Raw genomic sequence first — 21,996 nt, 5'->3', positions numbered from 1 at the left:
GTTTTTGTTATTGTATTTTGTTTTTTTGCTGTACTACCTATGGCTGTTTAGTTCATTGGGTCAAAGCAGAGCCACGGTCAGAAGTTTGATTGCTGCTGTGGGCCAGTTAATGTGGTTTTAGAGCATGCTCACAAGTAGAACCTCCCTGGATCCCTCCTACACTCACCTTGCCTCTGGTACCTTAGTCTGCTAAAGGAGCCTCCTGAAAGATTGCAAATGGATCTGTGCAAATCCGAGGCTTGAAAAGACCATCTACATCTTAGGTTCTGCTGATGGCGGGAAAGTGTCATAAAATGACTAGCTGCTTTAACCTTATTGTCAGATCACTGCCTCTGCTCCTTCCTTGGAGACAGAGACAAGTCTTCCATGAAACCTTGTAGTAGCAAAGTTGGGTGAGAAAAGATCATACCTCTTTGTGTTAAAACTCAAAGTCTTTCAGGTCTAAAACCTGTGGTGTTTATATGGGGTCAGTGCTGGCTAATCCTCTTTGTTCAGATCCCTTTCTCCTTGGTGAATTAAGCGTTATAAATAGCAGTAATCTTTGATGTAGAGACATAGTCCTGTGCTTAATTAACTGCCGCTCATTTAAATATTCACGTTGAATTTAAATGTTGTTAACCTATTCTATATTTAACTGTATTCAGTTCTTTTAGTAGTTTACTTGTTTAGCAAGTATAACAGCCTGTTTGATGGAAAGTACTTCATGATCTAATATTTTGTTTTGCTTTTTTCCTTCAGGCCTTCTCTGTATTTTTTGTTTGTGTAGCATTCACCTCAAACATAATATGTCTCCTGTTCATCCCTATACAATGGCTGTTTTTTGCTGCCAGCACCTATGTATGGGTACAGTACGTCTGGCACACAGGTAAGACTTTTGGATTTTTAAATGAGCTTGAACTTTTAATAGTTTTGAATTCCAAAACAGGAGAAAAAACTTTTGCATAAAATGTGATAGAGTGAGGATGAATGTGTGCATTTTAAAGCTGTCTTCCAGATTACTATTAGAGTCAGTTTGGGGTCATGGAAGAACATTGGCCTGGGAGGCAGGAGACCTGTCTCTGCAATCAACAACCATGGGTTAAAATCTCAACAGATTTTAACAGTGGTCTTGATTCAGTTACTCTCTGCAAGCTTTAGTGTTCTTGTCTGTAAAAAAAAAATGAGTGTAGATGGGGTTAGTCTCATATTCTGTGACCTATAATATGTAACATATTCTGTGACAGAGATTTACTCTGTCTCGATTGCTTTCATCAAGGGATTGGCCTTTAGCTTATCTTGTTAGTTATTTGATGAAAATTTTTTAGTAGTTTTTAATCCACTGTCTTTGTAATTTGCCAGTTAAACTGTAGATATTTTAATGTGTGAAACTTCAGTGTGAAACTTTCAATGAAAAAAATTAGGAATTCATTTTTAATACAGTCTTAAAGTCTGTTGCATGTCCACAACCACTCGTTCTTCATAGTTGGCCATTAGCAAAGAAATTTAGCTTATTTGTTTCATAATATGGGGACCAGATACTGTGTGTTTTAAATGAAAAGAGTGGGCTGGTATGATTTTTATATTTCTTCAAAGGCCCAGGAAAACCAGACTCTTGGACCAGTTCTGAACCCGTAGGATTTCATCAGTGATGAAAAGCAAACAAGTGATGATAAACCTGTCATAGAATGATAAAGTTGGAAAGACCTTAGAAATAATCTAGTCCAGCCCATCTTTCTTTAGATGAAGAAATTGAGGGTTTTGTTGTTGTTTTGTTTTGGAGAGGCAGTTGGAGTTAAGTGACTTGCCCAAGGTCTAGTGTCTGAGGCTGGATTTGAACTCAGGTCCTTCTAGCTTGAGGACTGGCACTATATTCAGTGTACCACCACACTGCTCCAAAGTTGAGGTCTTATAGAACAACTTCTGTTCATATTCTTTAATAAAAGTATGATATTTAAATACTTGAAGGAGCCATGATTTTATGAATATGAGTGCTCCTTCCAGTAGTGGAAATCACAGGACCTAGAGATGCTTTGACAGTTGCTAATACAGTTATCATACAAAAGCCCATGTGGTGATGAGCCTCTCCAGACTTAGGGAGTCTCAGCGTCTGAGAGCTGGGAGGGACCACTGGGCCCATCTAGTCACATATGGGCCTGAGCAGCCAGCCTTCCTGTAGCACTGCAGCGAGGGGCCTTGGCCTTCCTGAAGACCTCTGCTTAGCGAGGCTGGGCCTCAGATGGTGGACCGATGCTGTGGCAGGCGAGAAGCCTGTGACTGACACAGCTCACCAGCACTTGGCCTTTGCCTAGAACACTCCACCATCGACATGCATTCATTGAGGATCTGCTTTGTATGATACTGTGCTAGTCACTGGGGATACGGAGAAAAAACTTGTGTTGTTCCCTGGGCCCCCTCCCACACAGTGGGCTTGTTTTTGAGGCGGCCCAGTGTTTCTCCCGTGACCTGGTGGGGTGTCATGATAGCTACCCACATCTGAGTCCTAGCTCACTTATGGTCTCTACCGTCAGTGTTTCTCATTGTGCACTGGACAGTGATGCCTGCTTTGCGTTATCCCTCCTTGTGAAGCTTGCACACTCACTCGCCTATCCTGTGATATCCACGTGCTGCTAGTTACTCACTTGGAGATAGGGACCATGTGTAAAGCCCCGCCAGCCAGTCCCATTCTCCATATCAGCACACGGGGCAGGATGAACCTCCATTTTGTGGGTGTTGTTCTTAAAAAGGAGCTCTTCTGCTGGATCGGTGTAGCGTTTAGACAGGTTCCCCTTCCCAGGCTTCAGTCTTCTAATTTCTGCAGTGGGGGTGCTGATGCAGGGCTTGGAACATTGACTGGCACTAGTAAGGAAGTGCTTCTTGACCTGATGCTACCAGAAGGATTCTGAGGTTCCACTGGCTGGTCTCTACAATCCCGTCCAGCTTTCATTTGCTATGAGTCTGTGACTGTTTTAGCAACTGAAAGAAAAAAGTAAATTGCCCATTTTTATTAGAGCTGTTTGGAAATGGCTTATGGTGTTATCCACAGGGTCTGAGCCGCGTGAGTGTCAGGAATGGCGCCTCTATTTGTGATAGCACCTCCTGAAGTTCTAGGATCCAAAATGATATTTGGAACAAGTTAACATGATTTTCACTTATAATGACAAATGCTTCTTAACCTTTGAGTCCACAGTTTGCTATGCTGGACAGGATTGAGTGTGATTTAATAAATCTGGGATTTGTCTGTCTTCCTATTGCTCTAGGAAGTTTTCTTTGGTGGGAAAATTACAGTGGAAAGGGTGGAGCACAATTAAAAGGTGTTTCCAGAAGGTACTGGGGAAATGGGGAAGGTTAATTTGGTAGCTTAGAAAATGGAAAAGTTCTAAGAGAGAGAAGGGCTTATAACTGAATTATGAAAGGCTGCCATCCTGAGAATGGCTTGGTTTTGTTATGTTTTTATATACATACACATGAAGCATTCCTGTTCTTTGGTCTGGGGGAAGCCAATTTCTACACTTGTGTGTTGGATCTACAGTAATGCTGTCGGTAGTGATCCCTGTCTTCAGGGGAATAGCTGATGTGTGTTGTTACAGCACTGTGGTATGAAGGGAAAGCACTGGGGTGATGGTTAGGAGACCTGGGTGAGGGCCCCTGCTCTGCCACTAATCTCCTTAGTGACTGACCTTGGGCAGAGCATTTCTCTTTTGGGCCTCCTTTGTGAAAGCAAAGGCTTAGAACTGATGGCACAGAATATCCCTTCCAAATCCTGTGGTTCTAGTCTCATCCAAGTTACCATCAGGAAAAGGATTTTGAATATTTCCAAGTTACTGATAGCACTTTTTCTCTCTTTTCTTAACGCACTCTTCTGTAGTTATTATTTTTTCCTGTCTGAGTAATCTCTCATGCCTCCTCTAATCAAGTTAGTACATATGTTCTCCCTCCCCTCACTATCTTCCCTTTCCTCTCTCCATCTCCTCCCCCTTTCCCTTTCTCTCTACTCCCTCTCCCCCTCCCTTTCCCTTCCTTTCTTCATCTCCCTCTCTCTTTCCTTCTCTCTTTCTCCTTGTCCCTTCCCTTTCTCTCCCTCTCCCTCCCCCTCTTTCTTTTTAATCTCTAGAGAGCACCTGTGTTGGATAAGAAGTACTCAGCCTTGTCTTTTATGCCTACATGTGCCTTCCACCCTAGGACTTAACCTTCCTCATCTGTAAAAGAGAGCAGGGTGGACTAGATGGTCTCAAAAGGCCTTTCCAGCTCTAAATTGTATGATGCTGTGAGTGAGGTCCGTAATATATTTCACATAGTTTGGGCTTTTAGAAAACTGACAAAAATTCTCCTTTTATCTGGAAGAAATTTTACTTGGTTCTTTGAATGGCTTTTCAATACCCAGCAAGTTGAAAGCTTTAATGGAAATCATGGGAACTGAAGCAAGATCTGCTTCAGGGTTGCTTCAGTTAATGTATTGCTGATATCTGTTTCTGTGGTGCTTTTTTTCTTTTCTTTTTTATTTTTGCAGAAAGGGGAGTGTGTTTGCCCACAGTGTCCCTGTGGATACTCTTTGTTTATATTGAAGCAGCGATTAGATTTAAAGATCTCAAAAACTTTCATGTAGACCTCTGTCGTCCATTTGCAGCTCACTGGTGAGTATTGTGTGTGTTACTAAGCTGTCTTCAGATAAATGCCTTTTTAGCTTTTTTATTACATATTGTAAGCATTGAAGTGTATCTTAATGAGGGAATGATTTTCATAAAGAATGAACTTGGAATTTCCATGATACTTTATATTTACTTCTCTCTGGACAGACTGTCAGCTCTTTGAGGGCAAGCCTGTTTCATTTTTGTCTTTGTCTCCCCAGGACCTAAAACAGGGCCTGGCCCAGAGAGTATCCTCAGCAAATCCTTGTTGATTCACATCAGTTTGTGGTGTAGAGAAAGGAGCTCTGGATTGAGAGTCAGCCTTCAGGCTCCTGTCTCTTCTCCCAGAACTCTCCATTTGTGACTCTCAGGGAGCTGTTTACCCTGTGGGAACCTCCATTTCTTTAGCTGTGCAGTAGGGATATTAGAGGTCATGCTACCTACTTCACATGATTCTTAGGAGCATGAGATGAAATATGGGATAGAATCCTTTATTAGCCTTAAAGTGCTAGGTAAACATAGGGTTTCATTATTATTCATAGTTTAACAGAGGAGTATCATTCCATCCAGTGAAATCAAGTGCATTGTAAACTTTACATACCATTTCCATTCCCTCATTGTTACACAGTTTGGAGATTATGGCTGTGGAACACTGCAGAGAAAACCAGCCTTTGGCAATGTATGAGTTAGATTTGCTGAACTGTTTTCTCTTTTTTATTCTTTGCTATAAGGTACAGTTCTTTGAGAGCGAAGGATATATTGAGAAATTTTGTAATGATATAAAAACAAAAGTCAATAAAAATTTATTTTAAAATTACAGTTGATACTCAGAGTAAGAAATGTTTCTGAGGAGAAACTAACAAATACCTTTATTTTAGGCCCCCCAAAAAGTACTTTAAAATATTGGTATTTAGATGTGTGCTACACAAGTTATCAACAATCAAGAAAATATTTTTCTTCCTTTGAAATATGCAAATAATGATCTTTTAAAATAAAGCTAATTGTCATTTGTTCCCATTGCTAAAAACAGTTTGCCTAATAGAATTTCTCCCAAACATATCAGTGTTTGCTAATATTTAATGCATAAATAAAAATTTAACTTCTATTTTTTTTAAAGCAATTGGGGTTAAGTAACTTGCTCAAGGTTACACAGCCAGTTATTTCTGGGTGTGGTGCTAAGTATCTGAGCCCGGATTCAATCCCAGGTCATCCTGACTCTGGGGCCGGTGCTCTTACTCGCTGAGCCACCTGGCTGCCCCATTAACTTCTATCTTAAGCCAGAAATGTAGAGGTACTTTTTTGTACTTTTAGCACAGTTGTATGAGTAAAATAAGCCCAGTATAACCTACTACTTTCATTTTTGTAATATGCCCACATTTGGACTCATTATTGGAATTGATAGAATTTAGATGCCAACAAAGTATATTCCCAAGTTATGAAAGTGTTTGTTTTCTCAGGCTGTGAAAGTGAGATCAGGTTGGCTGATGAGTTGACTGAAAACATTTCAACCTGTCATCTTCCCGAAGACTGGGACAGTTCACGCTAACTAGTTTCCTGATGTGATACCAACCAGGTGTTGGTGTTGATACCATTATATGTTTATCTAGATCAGTGGTGTCAAACCCAAATAGAAACAGGACCCACTGAATTGCACATAAGGATCCCTGTGGGTGCATATTGACTTAGAAAACCACATATTAACATTATGTTTTTTTTATATTTTTATTTACTTTGTTAAGTATTTCCCAATTACATCTTAGTCTGGTTGGGACCTCACTCTCAAGAGTGTTGTTTGCTGAGCTACGTGTTTGACATCTCTGATCTAGATGAAGATTTTATTGAGGTTATGGTATTGTGTTTGCAGAACAGTTTTCCAGAAATAGGTGATGGTGGTACCCTTCTAGCAACAAGAAGATTAAAAAGCTAAAGTGTTCGCCTGAATTTGAACCCTGCCTTCTGGTACTCAAGAGTCTCGGATGATGGCCTATTGGACTTGTTTTTCTAACATTGAGATCAGTTTATATTCACACAAAGGAAGGAGGTCCAGTGCTTTTCACACAATATTTTTAAAAGACAATCTTTGCAACGAGTCAGTACTTAATGGTGGATGGATGGATGGATGGATGAATGAATGAATGAATGAATGAATGAATGAATGAATGAATGGAATTATATAGACACACCCTGTCCAACACTAAGGGAAGCAGTACTATAGGAACTAGTCACTTCCATAGAGGCACTCTCACAATGGCAGTTGACCAAAGAGTGTTACAGTGAGATTCTGGGACATTGACAGTAGCATATAGTTATGATAGTTCAATAACATTAATGTGGAATTAGGTTAGCAGTGTTATTTAGAATATGCCTTTGCTCTTGAAATGCTCATAAGAGGGCTAAGTTTTCCTCTTTTAATGCATGTGCTTGTGCTAGGCTAGTTGATTACTTTTATAAGAAAATCAAGTTTCTCTAATGGTGATAAAGAACATGTCAGGTCATTGGTGATTGAAGTCACAGAGAGCTCCAGAGACCTGCCTGAGACTCAGTCTCATTGGTTTTTTATGAATAAGCTTCCTCCTCCCACATTTCTTTCTGCATGTTGACAGTGTTTCATTTCCCTTTGTATGTTCTCATAGGTACTCGTCATATTATGATCTATATTATATTTATTCAGATATAAGTGACGTAATTCATATTACGTTTCTTTTTCATTTCTATTAGTAGAATTAGTATTTCCTATTATTAGCTGTTTGAGGCCAAGGACCTCATTATTTGTACCTTTATATCTTCTATAACCCCCAGTAGAGTGCTTTGCTATGAATGAATGAATGAATGATTTCCTAGAGTAGATGTCAACATCACAATCAACTAGAATTTCTTCCTCATTCTGGTTGTAGGTACACTTACAGGTACATGAAACACGTGGTCTCTCTCTTGTTAACTTACTTTTATTGACTGACCTGTCTTCTTTCTAGTATTGGGTACCCTGTGGTGACCTTGGGCTTTGGCTTCAAAAGTTACGTAAGCTATAAGATGCGGTTAAGAAAACAAAAAGAGGTGCAGAAAGAGAATGAATTTTACATGCAGCTTCTTCAACAGGCTCTCCCTCCAGAGCAACAGATGCTGCAGAGGCAAGAGAGGGAGGCGGAGGAAGGTAGGTTTGAAAGCTCCCTATCTGCTGCCTTACCCCTCACTGTGCCCGCATGCAGTGAGTGCTGGACCTGGCCTCCAGAGACCTGGTTCAGATGTGGGCTGCCCCGCCCACTGGCCATGTGACCACACACAGGCGGCTATGAGAATATTGGTCTTCCCAGCATCATCAGGGTTTGTGAGAAAAGTGCTTTCTGAACTCTCAAGTGGTCTAGAAATGGGAGTCGCCATATTGAGGAAGGCTCTTATCCATCCTTAGGAGAGTGTGTACCTGAAGTGGTGCTTAGCTCTTTATTCTTAGTATCAAAGTAGGCACTTTGAATGAACATTTATTAGTTCAGTACCGAAGTGAGGATGCTGAGATGTGTGTGTGTGTGTATAGAAATGCATTTTATACACATATATACATATGCAAACATACATTTATGTGTGTATATATGAATTTAGCCAGAATGAAGATGAGAGGGAAATGTATAGCAGGGCCCAATTCAGATTGGTTTTATTCAGTGCTCTGTAAATGAGGCCTTGAAGTGGGGCTTATCCTAATGAGACCCAGCCACTGGGAGCCCTTAGCTAACAGAAATGGGAGCACTAACAGTGGCATCTGGTGTCTTTGGTTCAGGAACAGGATGATAATGTGTATACATCCCATGAACCTGGCTACATTCTGGCTGACTGGCTCATATAACTGTAGGGAAATTAACTCAAGCCACTCCCAAAATTAAATCCAGTTCATTAAGCATTTATTAAGCACCTGCTTGTACTGAGTGAGTATTGTGCTAGTCAGTCTCTGGAGAAAGGACAAAGTTTAGATAAGGCATATTCCTTGCCCTCATGGAACTTCTGGTTTAGTAGGGGAATATTAGCTACGTATGCAAATAATCCTAACACTTAGTCGTGTTAAAACAACCGAGTGCTCTGTGAATTACTGGGGAAGGTAAACCACCTTGCTGGGCGTGGGAAGAGTCAGAAAGGCTTCATGAGGTGGCAGGGTGTAGTCATGCTGTAAAGGATGAATAGGGACTTGGGACCAGAGGATGGGGAGAGGAAGGACAAGACATAGGGAACATCATGGATGAAGAATGGAGGTAGAAAGTATCACAATTTGAGAGCAGTGTATATGTGGCAGAGAATAGTTTGGAATCTATTTCCTTCCCTGGCAGAAATAATTAGAATTTCTATATGAAGGCAACTAAGGAAATTCCTTTTAAGTCTCCCAATATAGCGATATTGACTACCTGTTTAAATTCTGGAGTCTTCTATTTCACTAGCAATCATATTTTAAAATTTGCTTATAATTAAAATAATAGTTCACATGAATATAGTTCTTTATTGTTTTTAAGTAAGGAGGTGTAGTGGCTAGATAGCTGCCCTTGGAATCAAAAAGACCTGGGTTCAGATCTTGCCTCGGCTAGATATTGTGACCCTGGACAAGTGACTTAACCATTCAGTGCCCCTGCAAGTGGTCTCGTTGCACAGTCTCCTGGTTGTCATAGTAGAGGAAATTTCTTTCCTGTGGGTTCCCAACAAAATCACCAGCCTGGACAAAAAAAGAATTTTAAGTATTTTTCTTGGAGAAGCAGTGTGCCATGTTGGGAAAAACCTCAATCAGGAGATCCGGGTGCTGGGTCCATTTCTACGACATCCTGAGTTACCTTGCAGATCACTTAACATTGTTGCACCTCCATTTCTTCATCTGTAAAATGAAGATATGATATCTGAGTTGCCTTTTTCCCAACATGCCCATGAATATTTGCTCACATTTTTATAGCACTCTGTGGTTATAAAGCATTTTCCTCAACCGTCCTGTGAAACAAGTTTATTGTAATACTCTTAATTTTCAGATGAGGAAACTGAGACTCTGAATGAAGGTAAAGGTGAATGCTGTGCCCAAGGGTAATGCTGTGCCTGGGTCTTCTGACGACAGATCTTCTAGACTACAAGTCTAGTGTTTTTCTACTATGCTTCCACCATACTGTTGCTTACCTTTCAGTAAATGTCTTCCTGGAGCTATTTGTTTAACCAGGATATCATCTTAAGAAGGACAACTTCATAATATAATTCCGATCTTGTCACTTCATAAGAACATGACTATCGCACTTTTCATGAAAGTGATTTTTCCAAGTGTTCAGCTCCTCAACCCTACTTAGATTTGCTTTTCAAAGCTGTATAATGTACTCTAGTCATTGCTTCCAAATGAAGATGCAAATTGTGTAGGGAGTGCCCCAGCATTGATAACGTAACGTGTTGAATCAATCTGTTCTTTGTTTGTAGAAAACTAAGCCCTGCTGTGTGTTGTTTGTTTTTGATCTTCTAGCAGCCAAAGGATTGTCTGATGTGGATTCCTCGATGCTATTACACCACAACGGAGGCATTCCAACCAGCAAAAAGTTATCTACAACTTTGCCAGAGCTAGAATACAGAGAAAAGGGGAAAGAAAAGGAAAAAGATGCCAAGAAACACAATCTTGGGATAAATAACAATATTTTACAGCCTGTAGACTCTAAAATACAAGAAATTGAATATATGGAAAACCATATCAATAGTAAAAGATTGAATAATGACCTGGTAGGAAGTACAGAAAACCTCTTAAAGGAGGACTCATGCACTGCCTCATCCAAAAATTACAAAAATGCCAGTGGTGTTGTGAACTCCTCCCCTCGAAGTCACAGCACCACGAACGGGAGCATCCCTTCCTCGTCCAGTAAAAATGAGAAAAAGCAGAAGTGCACCAGCAAAAGCCCGAGCGTGCACAAGGACTTAATGGAAAACTGTATTCCTAACAACCAGCTGAGCAAGCCAGATGCCCTGGTGAGGTAAGTATGCAGCATGACGCCCAGGCAGTGAGTGGTGTGTTCAGTCACCTCGGGTGTGCCTTGGACGACAGGCAGTCGGTCCCATGTGAACTTGCTGTGGAGCTGTTTCTTGAGCAGATCTTAATAGTTCTCAGCGTTTAGTGTCCTCCCAGCCTGTTGATAAGACACAGCAGCCTCGAACCTTGCAGTGGTTGTGGCTTTCTCATTTTATAGAGTTGTGTAGCACTAGGTTGAGGAACTGTTTCTTTTTCTAGAAGTGTGCCATTGTAGCAGAGATTGGACTGGGAACATGGGCGGAAGTTTGAGGGGGTTGGGAACATGAATTAAAGAAGAAGGAATAGTTATTCCTGTACACATTGGATAAGCATTCACAGAATAGGGTTCTTTTATAGGTATTAAAAGGATGTTCTTTACTCTTGGCCATTTCCATTTGTTTGTCCAAAGTTCTCTTGGCACACTTTCCCCAGAAGGAGAGCTCAGACCCTGGTCTCTCAGATGATTGTATTTGTGAGACAGCTTCTAAAAGGAAGAACAGTTGTTGTTATTTCCCCTTGGGGCTTGTTTCTACCATTAGCCTGTGTTCTCTGTCACTTAGTTGTTGTGGGGTTACTTTCCTTCTAAGTAGAGAGTATTGGGTTGGGAGATTTGAGAAGCTGTCTATAGGCAAGTCCAGTGTCAGAAGAGTGTTGGTCCAGACGTTTTGATTTGATAGTCACATATCTGAGAAAAGAGGCTTAGTGATTTTGTTGTGTTGTCCTGCCTGAATTCAAACTGCATTATGTCTGAAGACACATTTATGTATTCCTAGTTTGGGGTCACAGAATGATAGAGCTTGCACAGACCTTAGAGATTGTTTAATCATTGGAGGTTCTTAACTATGTTTCAGTATAATTGATTTCCTTTGTAATCCTATGTGTTAGGATTCTTCTGGAAGGGAGGAGTAGAATGGGGAAAGTTATTTCACATGAAGAGGCTAGAAAGACGTAGAGGGGCAGATGGGATGGTGGGTGGTGGGCATCGCTTGAACTTTACTATCATCAGTATTGGCTCAAAGAGGGAATAACATACACAATTATTTGGATATAACACATTCTTCTGAGAAGAGGTCCATAGGCTTCACAGACTACCAAAGGGATCCATCACACAGAAAAGATTAAGATCCCCCGATCTAATCCAACCGTTCCTTTTTACAGAAGAAGAAATTGAGGGTCAGAAATGAAAGGGACTTGACCTCTGTCACACAGGCTATCAGTTCCAGAGTCAGGACTCGTCCCACAGCTTTGCTGACTACCAGACCGGTGTTTCTTTTGCAACGTAATAGTTTGTAATTCTGAAGCCTTAATTTATTGATATACAATGCAAATTGAAATTGATCTGTTTTTATATCCTCAAAATGAAAGTATGGGAGATCGATCTCAAGTATTGGGCTGGTAGTCAGGTGGTTTGGGTACCAACTCTGCCATTTCTTAAGGCCTTGGGGTCCTTCCCTATAAAGGCAAGCTTCTGCCTTAGATGAGTCATAAGTTCCTTGTGAATTGGTGCTAACATTCTAGCCTCTCTAGATTGGAACTTTTCTCTTCATTTTTATTTTTAAAGAAAAAATATTGTTCATGCTTCCATTTTTTTTTTGTGTTGGTAAAAAATGGGAACTCTAGAAGGAATTTCATTTTTCCTCATAAACTGTGGTATCCAAATGACTGATTTGTTTTATTTTTGTTTTCTTTTGTTCTCATCTGAGATAATATTGGCCTGATTCTTCTCCTTATACCTATTACTCTGTATTTGTTAGGTCAAATTCATCCGACTTGTATCCATTGAAAAATATGGCAAAAGGTAATGACTAAATTGTCTGTGGGTGCCATAGCTAAAGATTCAGCAGGTACGGTATGCCCCACCATCAGTGGACTGTGCCTATTGCTGTCCATGCCAGTTCTATAACCGTAGCCACTCTTTTATGGTGGATCCTCCTACATGTCACAGGGAGAACCAGATGATGGCGGGCTGGTCAGGGCTGTGAAGGGCCTGTTGGCCACCCTTTCGTTTTTGATATAGTGTGATATGCAAACAGACTAGACTTGCAGTAAACAGAGAGCCACCCTGCCATGAGTTATTGAGATTTTAGCATGAGGAAGTTGGACTTTATAATAGCCTAACGTTGATAGCCAAACTAAAACAAGTTTCTCCTTACAGACACAACAGACCAAACTCTGTCCTTTAAAAGGCAAGAACAATATATCCTGTTTAAGTGCTAGACGTGATGTTCTGAAGTAAAGGGTTTACCTTACCTGACTTGTTTTTTGTTACTAAAGCGTAAGGACAATCAAAATAACTTCATAGGATTGCTCCTAGGCCATACTAGGAGAAGTTCCTTGGCCAGAACAAGAGATGGGACAGTCCTGCTGCCTTCTGTGCTGATTATACCACACCTGGAGTAGTAGCACTTCTGAGTACCACCGGAGGACTTCTTAAAGTTGATATCTAAAGTGCATTCAGCAGAGATGTTTAGCTTGGAAGAAGGCTTTGGGGTGGGGCAGGTCTTCATCATGACGTTTTGCATATTTGAGATACCTGTCTTGTGGAAGGAGTAGGTTTATCCTCATTGGTACTGGACGGCATAACTCCCAGAAGATCAGAGTTTCAGAAAGGTATATAGATAGTTTGGCTCATTGTGAGGCATAAAAGTGCATTTAGTGTTTCCCCATTGGGGTGATCCTGAAGTAGGGGCTGGATGAGTGATTGTCTGGGGTGGGGTATACTTAGACGTGGCCTCTGGGGTCCCCTCGCAGTGGAAGATGCGATGGTTGTAACCCAGGAGGCTCAGTGTGTTCTGGTGCCCCAGGGAGGAGATGCTCCAGCCAGGCTGTGGGGCCTCTGCTTTCATGGCTGACCCCACCAGCAGATTACCTTAGGAGACTGTACTGTGAGATCCAGGAAGAGTCCCCAGTGCCACTCAGAGGGAGCTGAGAATATTCTGTTTTAAGAAGTTACCCATACAGTTTCTGAAGGCTATAACATTCGATTGAATTGTCACAGGAAGTGGGCCTCCACCCAGAGCTCACCTCCTCAGGCTCACTTGTCTTGCTCTGGCCTTTCTCCTTCCCCAGACTGACTGTGTTAGGAAGTTGTACTGAATGACCTCATATAGCACTTTGTTCTGTAACTCCATAATGCACTTGCTATGCCACATGGTGTGGTATAGCTGTGTTGGTGTCTTATCTGCTTACTAGACTGTGTTTCTGTCCCAGTCCATTTCTGTGGGACTTAAAGGAAGCTTTCACAAGAGTCAGACAGGCCAGTAATGCTTAAAAAGCAGTAGGCCTTTATTACAGCGCGTCTCTTAAGTCATAGTAGGCAAAACTTGAGGTGTAACATGAGACATCCTTGGGTGGAGGCATAGGCCAAGGGGCAGCAAAAGAAAGCTGCAGCTAAGGAGGTCATCAAAGCCTTGGGCTCAGGGGTCTTCAGACCATGGGAGGAGGCATAAAAGGAGTCAGGGATGGTTCAGCAGAGGGACAGCCCACTAGTCAGTGTGACCGATGCCTCTCCCAGCACAGCTCCCTGACATAGAGCCAAGGACCACAGAGCATTGTCCTTTTTGCAGGGGATGGGGGTAGTGGTTTCTTGTTCAAGCATGTCTGATTGGCTTCTCATCCTTGATGTGATAAGCAGGGTGATGCTAGGGATTAGCTAGAGGAGAACTCTGGCTCTACAGGCATAAGGCATCAAGAGTTTCCAACATAGATTAAGGAGGCTTGCAGAAAGCGAAGGAAGAAGGAATCGTCCCATTACAAGTAAGCTCAGAGAGGCCTAAAAAATGAGTGTTTTGGGATGATCATATTATTCTAGAAAGGGAGGAGCTATGTCTTAGGAGGCAGTAGAGGGGGATAGTATGGAGCATTGTCCTCCGAATCGGGGGAAACCTGGCTTTACATCCTGGCTTCTCACTTTTTTAAGCTGTGCCACGGTTACCACATTTGTAGTAAATAACTACTAGTGAGACCCTGACTTGTCTATGCCTTACAAATCTGAATTATTGACTTGGAAGATGAGGTTTACTTTTTTCCAGATCAGCATTTTAGAGGAATCAGTTAAATGACTTTAGAAGAAACCCCCAAAATCTACCTTTCTGAGTACTTCCAAATTAATCCCTTTTGGCCAACTGTTGGAAATTAAATTTGTTGGACCTGGGATTCACAAGAAAACTTTCAAGGCTTGGAAACTCTGTAGACAGAGAAGTTAAAGTGGAGTAGAAGAGAAGGGGATAAGCATTTATTCAGTGCCTGCTCTGTGCCATACATTGTGCTAAGTGTTTTACATATATTATTTCACTTGATTTCCTCCATTTGAAAATTAGAGACACAGGATCTGGTGCTGCTTGGGGAGGACGGAGAGAAGAGAGGGCATTATTTAAGTATGGTAAAGGTAAGGATAGATTAGTTTGAAGGTCATGCAGGTATCTGTGAGAAAAAGTTGTCATCTCTTGAAAAGAACATTGTAAACCTTATTAGCACAATAGAAATGTGAGTTATTGTCACCTAATCTGAACCATATCCTACAGCCAAAGGAAACCCCCATTTTGTTCTTCCAAAATACATGCCATAAAGAAAGGTATGTGTGGTGTAGTGGCACCCTGGACTTGAGTCAGTCAATTTGGATGTAAGTTCTGGCCTGTCCAACTCACTGTGTGACTGTAGGGACTTCTAAGCCTGGGCCTGCTTCCTCTTTTGTGAAATGGAGAGAAGAATATGTGTTGCCTCCCTGAGAGGAGTTGTGAAGACCAAAGAAGAAGGAGCTTTATAACCAGAAGGTACAACAGGAAAGTGGCCTGTCATTATTGCCTGGCTTATCATTTATTTTATTTTGGTTCTTTACAGCTCTCTTTTTGTCTCTGTTTGAATTACTGTGGGTCATTGAATATGCCTTAATTTTTTATTTGGGAAGATATTCTAGTTAAGAATAAAATGATCATGAGAGGTCAGATACTTCAACCACTGAGGAAGGTTGGGAAGGAAACAGTGGAAAAGGCTCCATGGGCATTTTTTCTTGAGTGTTCATTTATTAGCATGAGAACTGATTAAGGTTGAGATTGAAAGTCAACAAATATTTGTTGAAAGTGGCTTTTGTGTGCAGACCACACTGTGCTAAATCCTGAGTCTGGACAAGACAGGCCTTGCCCTTCTAGAGCCTAATGTTGAATGGAGAATAAGACACATGTAGAGAGCATGAAAAAGAGAGCTTCCTGAGTTCAGTTCTGCAAACATTCATGAAGCACCACCATGGGCTAGGGCCAGGCCTGGGACAGAGACAAAAAAACATTCCAGAGCTCCCGCTTTGTTGCTGGATACTCTTCTGGGACCTAGGAGAGGCGCAAATGAGAGACACAGGCATGGTTCGAGGCCTCAAAGTATTGGCAGAATAGTGGGGAAAGGCACATGCCCACGGAATATAAATTGAAATTAGAATATGTAAAATACAGAAGAGAATACCAAACAAAATGCAGGTGAAAAATTCAAAGGGAGATAGAGTAGGGGGAGACTCGGTGAAGAATTTAGCAGTTGATCTTGTCTTTGGTGAATGGGATAGGTTTCAACAGGCAGATAAAAATCAGAGGAGTTCATTTCAGGCATGGGAGATGAAAGGGAAAGGGAGGAAGGAATGAGGGAAGGAAGCAGACCTCTATTGAGCATTTACTGTGTGTCAGTCACTGTGCTAAGCCCTGGGGATACAAATATAAGCAAAAATAAAGACTCTCTGTCCTCAAGGAGCTTACATTCTAATAGGAGAAGACACCGTACACAAGAAGGATGAAGAATATGAGGACTGGTAGGGTACCCAGCCCAAGAGCATGATTGAAGTCCAGAGAGTCAGGAACAGAGAAGAATGAAGGCAAGCCAGTCTCTACCCTTTGACAAAATGAAGGCTCCAAGAGAAATTCACCAATGGGAGAAAGGGAGCAGGCTTTCCAGAGCTGGAACATTTCATGGTGAACACAAGTTCCAGGCTCCAGGAGCCAAGGGAAGCTCCAGAATGAGACTTCAGTTGAGGCATGATTTTGAAGTCCGAAAGGTCAACAGTAGGGGATGATGATGAGAGAGGCACCAGAATTATGGAGAACTAGAGACTAGAATATATGCGAATAAGTTGGGGTAGGCTTTGAGGGGGAAGAGGGATTGTTAAATCTGCTCTTCATGGCCTTAGAGGACAACCAGGAACAATGAAGGAAACGTACAGAGAGGCAGACTTTAGCAAGATAGAAGGAAACATTTCCTACCAATTAGAGTTGCCACAGAGTGCCGTGGCATGCCTGAGAAGGCAGGTGATGAGTTTCCCATCAGTGCAGTTCTTCAGGCAGACCTGGAGGAAGGACTGCTTATTGAAAACGTTGTAGAGGAAATTCTTTTTTAGGTCTGGGTAAGAAACAGCATGTCGGAGTTACATTAGACTTGAGAGATCATCTCATTCCAGTGCTGCGATTTGCTGGTGGGGAAACTGAGGGTCCAAGGAGTGTGAAGTCCCAAAGCTCCTAAGTATAAGATCCAGAATGTTAAGTTAGGTCTTCTGGCTTCAAGCACAGTCCTCTTTCCAGTCTACCACGCTGATGAAAACTGAGCCGGGACTAGATTGGGGAAGCTTTGGAATCTCCAAGCTATGGAGTTTGTCCTTCTACTTGGAAGACCAGAATGGGCCTCTGCAGGTTCTCCAACAGGATCATTGACACCGTCAGATCAGAGTTTTAAGAAGATTGAAGTGGAGCATGTGCAGAACGACTTGCATAAGCTTGAAAAGGAGCTTATTGCAGTGGGAGAGGCCAGAGGGGAGAAGGGTGTTAGCAGCCTTAGGTAAGGATACAGAAATTATTCTGTTGTAGAACTGCTGAAGGAAAATTGCACTCTCTTTCTTGGGTTTGCTTCTGTCTGTGCTGTCTTCCAGCAAAAGGAAAAAGGTTCATCTTTTTAGCTTGTGGTACTTATTCTTTGTATCTGTCAGGTTCATCTAGCAGTGTCTGTAGTGCTTTTGGAAAGAGGTCACATTTTAGATCACAGAACTTTGACCTTAGATCATCTAGTTTCACCCACCTTCACATGGGGAACAAGAAATAATTTCATTAACAAAATTCTGAGTAAAATTTAGAATCAGAGCAGGTGGTAAATTCTATTTAAAAGAGTGTAGTAGCATTAGAAGCAACCTTAGAACATAATGTCAGAACTGACAAGGCCCTTAGAACAGAGAATGTCAGAGCTGGGAGGGCCCTTAGAACAGAGAATGTCAGAGCTGGGAGGGCCCTTAGAACAGAGAATGTCAGAGCTAGGAGGGTGCTTAGAACACAGGATGTCAGAGCTGAGAAGAGCCATAGAACACAGGATGTCAGAGCTGGGAGGGCCCTTAGAACACAATGTAAGAGCTGAGAAAAGACTTAGAACAGAGGTTGTTAGAACTGGGAGGGGCCTTAGGAAATTGGATGTTAGAGCCAGAAGAAATTTTAGAGATCATCAACTACAACGTTTCTATTTTCAGAGAAGTAATATAGGCACACAATGGTCAGTTGACTTACCACAGTCACACAGTCAGATCTCCAGACCCCCAGGCCAATGTTGCTCCTCCTTCACTTCTCTGCTTAAGCAAGTCTGGTAACTGGCTTCCTTTTTAGGTATTTGTACTTGTTAATGCGCAGTAATTAGACATAAGCAACATGTGCGTTTTTTGTTGGCAAAAAGCTAGGTCCCCGAAATAAATATCTTATCAGTTACTTATCAGGGCCTAACTTTATGCCTTAGCACCAAAAACTGTAGCAGAATGTATTTTTTTAGAATTGGTAGATCAATTTCTTTTATAGCCTGCCACCTACTAGCTAATTAGTATGAGTACAGGCCAGCTATTGACCTCTCTCAGCCTCAGTTTCTTCCAGGAGATAATGAAGGGGTCAGGCCTAATGAGCTCTGAGCTACCTTCCAGCTTTAAAAGGCTGTGATTTGAAAATATTTGACTTTTACTCCTAACAAAGGCATCAAGGGCATTTTTATTCCTGAACCTTTTGCTTTACTCTCTATTATGGGGGAAGGGGATGCCAGGGTGGAGGGAGGAGTTCAGTCATGATTAGAACTAGTTTTCAAGGAAGGAGGTGCTGGGAGAGTAAAGTGAGTTCTTGGCTCTCCCCTACAGGACTCAGTACTATTCAGATGTCCTGAATGTGGTCACAGGATCTGGAGTGGAAAAGAACTTCAGAGATCCTTGAATTCAACAAGGCCCAGAGAGGTTAAACCAGTTACCTAGAATCACATGGGTGGTTAGTAGCAGAACTAGGATTTGACACCTGGTGTCTTAATTCCAAATCCATTACTCTTTGTATGATACCAGGGATGATTTAATCAGGTGTAGATCCAGTCTTAAAAGGCAGCATTTAGTTGGGGTTGAGAGGGGAGGAAGGAGGTGAGATTAAGATTATACCAGAGTTCTGATCCCAGCTTCTTGTGACCATGAGCACATCACACATCTTAGGGCCTTGCCTAAGTCATTTTGTTGGGAGAAGCCAGGTATCCTTTCCCTGAGATCTCAACATTATGTCTGGGGAAATGATCCCTTTCCCCTTTCCCTGCCCAGATGGATGAGCTCTCCCGCCTCAAACCCTCTCCTAGCACTTCGCTTGGATCTTTCTTATGCTGTTTATAGAAACATAAAGAATCGCACGATTTCTACTGGAGGGAATCTCAGGTGCCATCTAGCCCATGACAGGAAAAGAGCCACTTATATGGAACACCTGATGAGTGGTCTGCCTACACGTGGAGATCTCTAAGAGAGAGAACCCACTTCCTTCCGAGCAGCCCATTCTTTTTTTTTTTTTTTTTAAAGCAATTGGGGTTAAGTAACTTGCTCAAGGTTACACGGCCAGTTTTTTTGTGTGGGTGTTAAGTATCTGAGGCCGGAACCGATCCCAGATCCTCCCGACTCTGGGGCCGGTGCTCTTACTCACTGCCCCACCCAGCCGCCCCCCCAGCAGCCCATTCTACGCTTGGATGGCTCCAGTTGTTAGTAGGTTTGTCCCTATGACCAGCTTCAGTTGCCTTGTCATGTCTGCACTTGCTCCTAGTTGTGATTCGGGGGCAAGAAGAACAAGTCTAATCCCTCTTCTGAGATACTTGAAGACAGCTCTCACATCCTACCATTCAGTCTTCAGTTGGACCTCATACCCATGACCCTTCACTTGAGCTGCACTTTTCGGGATGTTCTCCAGCCCAACAGTATCCTTCCTAAAATTGAGGTGCCCAGAATTAGACATGACCAAAGCAGATCATAACAGGATCATCATTTCTTTGTTCTTGACAGCTATTAAGGAGGCCCGGGATTGCATTAGCCTGTCTGCCTGCCATATCTGGCTGTATAGGGGTGGCTCATTGTAGTCTACTATAACCCCCAGATCTTTTTTAAACAAATTATTGCCTGTCCAAGCCTCTCTTATCTTATACTTGTGAAGTCAAACTTTCAAACCCAAATGTTTGTTCATATTAAATTTCATCTTGTTAGATTCAACCCAGCATTCTAGCTTGTCAAAAAATATTTTGAATCCTGACTCTGTTATCTAATGTATTAGCTATTTTTCCCAATTTTGTGTCACCTGCAAATTTGATAAGTTTGCTATCTATGCCTTTATGCAAGTCATTAGCTAAAATGTCCATCAGTATGGGATCAAACACAGAATCTTGGGGCACTTGTTCCAAGTTGACATAGAACCATTTATGACTGTTCTCTGGGTTCAGGCCTTTTACTAAATTCCTAATCCTTCTAATGGTACATTATCAAGCCTATATCTCGCCATCTTTTCTGTAGAAATAGCATGAGAGACTTTGTCCAATGCTTTGCTAAATTCTAAATTATGTACTACTTGATGTATTTTAGAAACCCTGTTTGAAAAAGGAATTAAGTACAAATAAGGAATATGAACCCTTTCTTGAGGAAGCGTACTGGCTCTTTATCATTACTATTTTCTCTCCTAAATGTTCAAAAGCTGGCTTTTTAATAGTACATCCTGGAGTTTTTGCCAAGAACCCAAATCAGACTCACTGACCTATAGTTTAGAGGTTTCATTCTCTTCCCTTTTTTGGAAGCTTGGGTAATTTTCCTTTCTCCAGCATTGTACCTTTCCCATTCTCCAAGATTGTTTAGGTTATCACTTATCACTAGTGACTCACAGTCACATATCCCAGTTCTTTCAAGACTAAAGCTTCCCTAGGCTGAAGGACTTAAATGTATCAAAGGTAGCTCTTCCCATCTCCCTAATAATCTTGGGTATCACTTTCCTATTAGCCATTTTTATTCTCTCCTTTCTAGTCCAAAGATCATTCTCTTTGGTAGAAAAATTAGAAGCAAAGTGAGAGTGGGGATCTCTGCCAACTCTCTTAGGCAATGGCTCTCCTCTTTTCCCCCAGATAGCTTGTCTCAATAAATGAATGTGTTTGTCCTTCATTCTCGAAGAGGGCCATGGCATCAGGGAAATGCTGATATGACTTGCAGTTGACTTAGATTTGAGCGAGGGTCACCTGTGCAAAGTCACCAGCCTCACTTTCTCTTCCAGAGCCATCTGGTTCCAGTGGCCAGATGTTCATCAGTATGAGGGGAGATGGCCCAGGATGTAGTGGGAGACCCTGGCCCTTGTAAGCTAAGGCCTTTTCAGGTTCTCACTTAGAGTGAGGTAATGCCCATTCAGTGAATAGGCCTCTTTAAGAAGTGAGTCAAGGGATGGCCCCTTTAATTAGAAAAAATGAGTGAATGAATTGATCATTGATTTTGTTTTCCTCACCAGCCCTTAGTTCACTTTGAAATTTAGCAGTCTTAATATTGATCTTACAATACCATGCCTTCCTTTTGTATTCATCCTGTTATCTACACTTGATTCCATCTTCTTAAAAATATATAATTTAAAAAAATTTAGAATGTCGATGAATTCTAATTCCCTGTGCAACCACATTAGTCTTTTAAGGCAAGTCAGAACTGCATATCTTTTTGTCTTCAGAATTCCATTCCACCAGCAATGCACTAGTGTACCTGTCTTCCCACCCGTCTCACAACTGTAATTTTCTTTGTCATCTTTGCCAGTCTGATGATTGTGAGGGGAGATATCAGAGTTGACTTAATTTGCTTTTTTCTAATTATTAGTCATTTGAAGCACTTTCTTTTAACATAGTAGCTGACAGATTGCATTTCTTCATTTGAAAATTGTTCATTTTCTTAGATACAGCTAAAGGGAATGGCATTTTGTAACACTTCCCTGTATACCTGGAATATCAAATCTTTATTAGAGACATTTGGTGCAAAGACTTTTTTTTCCCCCACTGAGTAATGTCCTATTTAAATTCTAATTACATTTGTTTGTGTTCATGGGAAAACTTTTCAGTTTTATATGACTAAAGGTGTTTATTTTATCTCTTGTTTTTCTC

At 41.5% G+C, this 21,996-nt stretch overlaps 1 protein-coding gene across 3 annotated transcripts in view; it reads left to right on the top strand.

The window, feature by feature from the left end:
• MACO1 (macoilin 1) overlaps positions 1–21,996 on the top strand; it is an 81,452-nt gene that overhangs the window by 22,499 nt on the left and 36,957 nt on the right. For 2 of the 3 annotated variants that reach the window (XM_069079072.1, XM_069079070.1), the window contains 4 exons: positions 739–865; positions 4,487–4,610; positions 7,577–7,755; positions 10,069–10,567. In XM_069079072.1, the coding sequence (XP_068935173.1) occupies positions 7,635–7,755; positions 10,069–10,567 (620 nt within the window). In that variant the 5' untranslated portion in view covers positions 739–865; positions 4,487–4,610; positions 7,577–7,634. The remainder of the gene's footprint in view (positions 1–738; positions 866–4,486; positions 4,611–7,576; positions 7,756–10,068; positions 10,568–21,996) is intronic. The other variant, XM_069079071.1, reaches the window with a different exon arrangement.

The sequence above is a fragment of the Petaurus breviceps genome, unplaced genomic scaffold (assembly GCF_028583685.1).
Source record: "Petaurus breviceps papuanus isolate PSGF00001 unplaced genomic scaffold, PetGlider_PUasm1.0 91041, whole genome shotgun sequence".
Taxonomy (NCBI): domain Eukaryota; kingdom Metazoa; phylum Chordata; class Mammalia; order Diprotodontia; family Petauridae; genus Petaurus; species Petaurus breviceps.
This window is presented reverse-complemented; position numbering and strand designations above follow the sequence as displayed.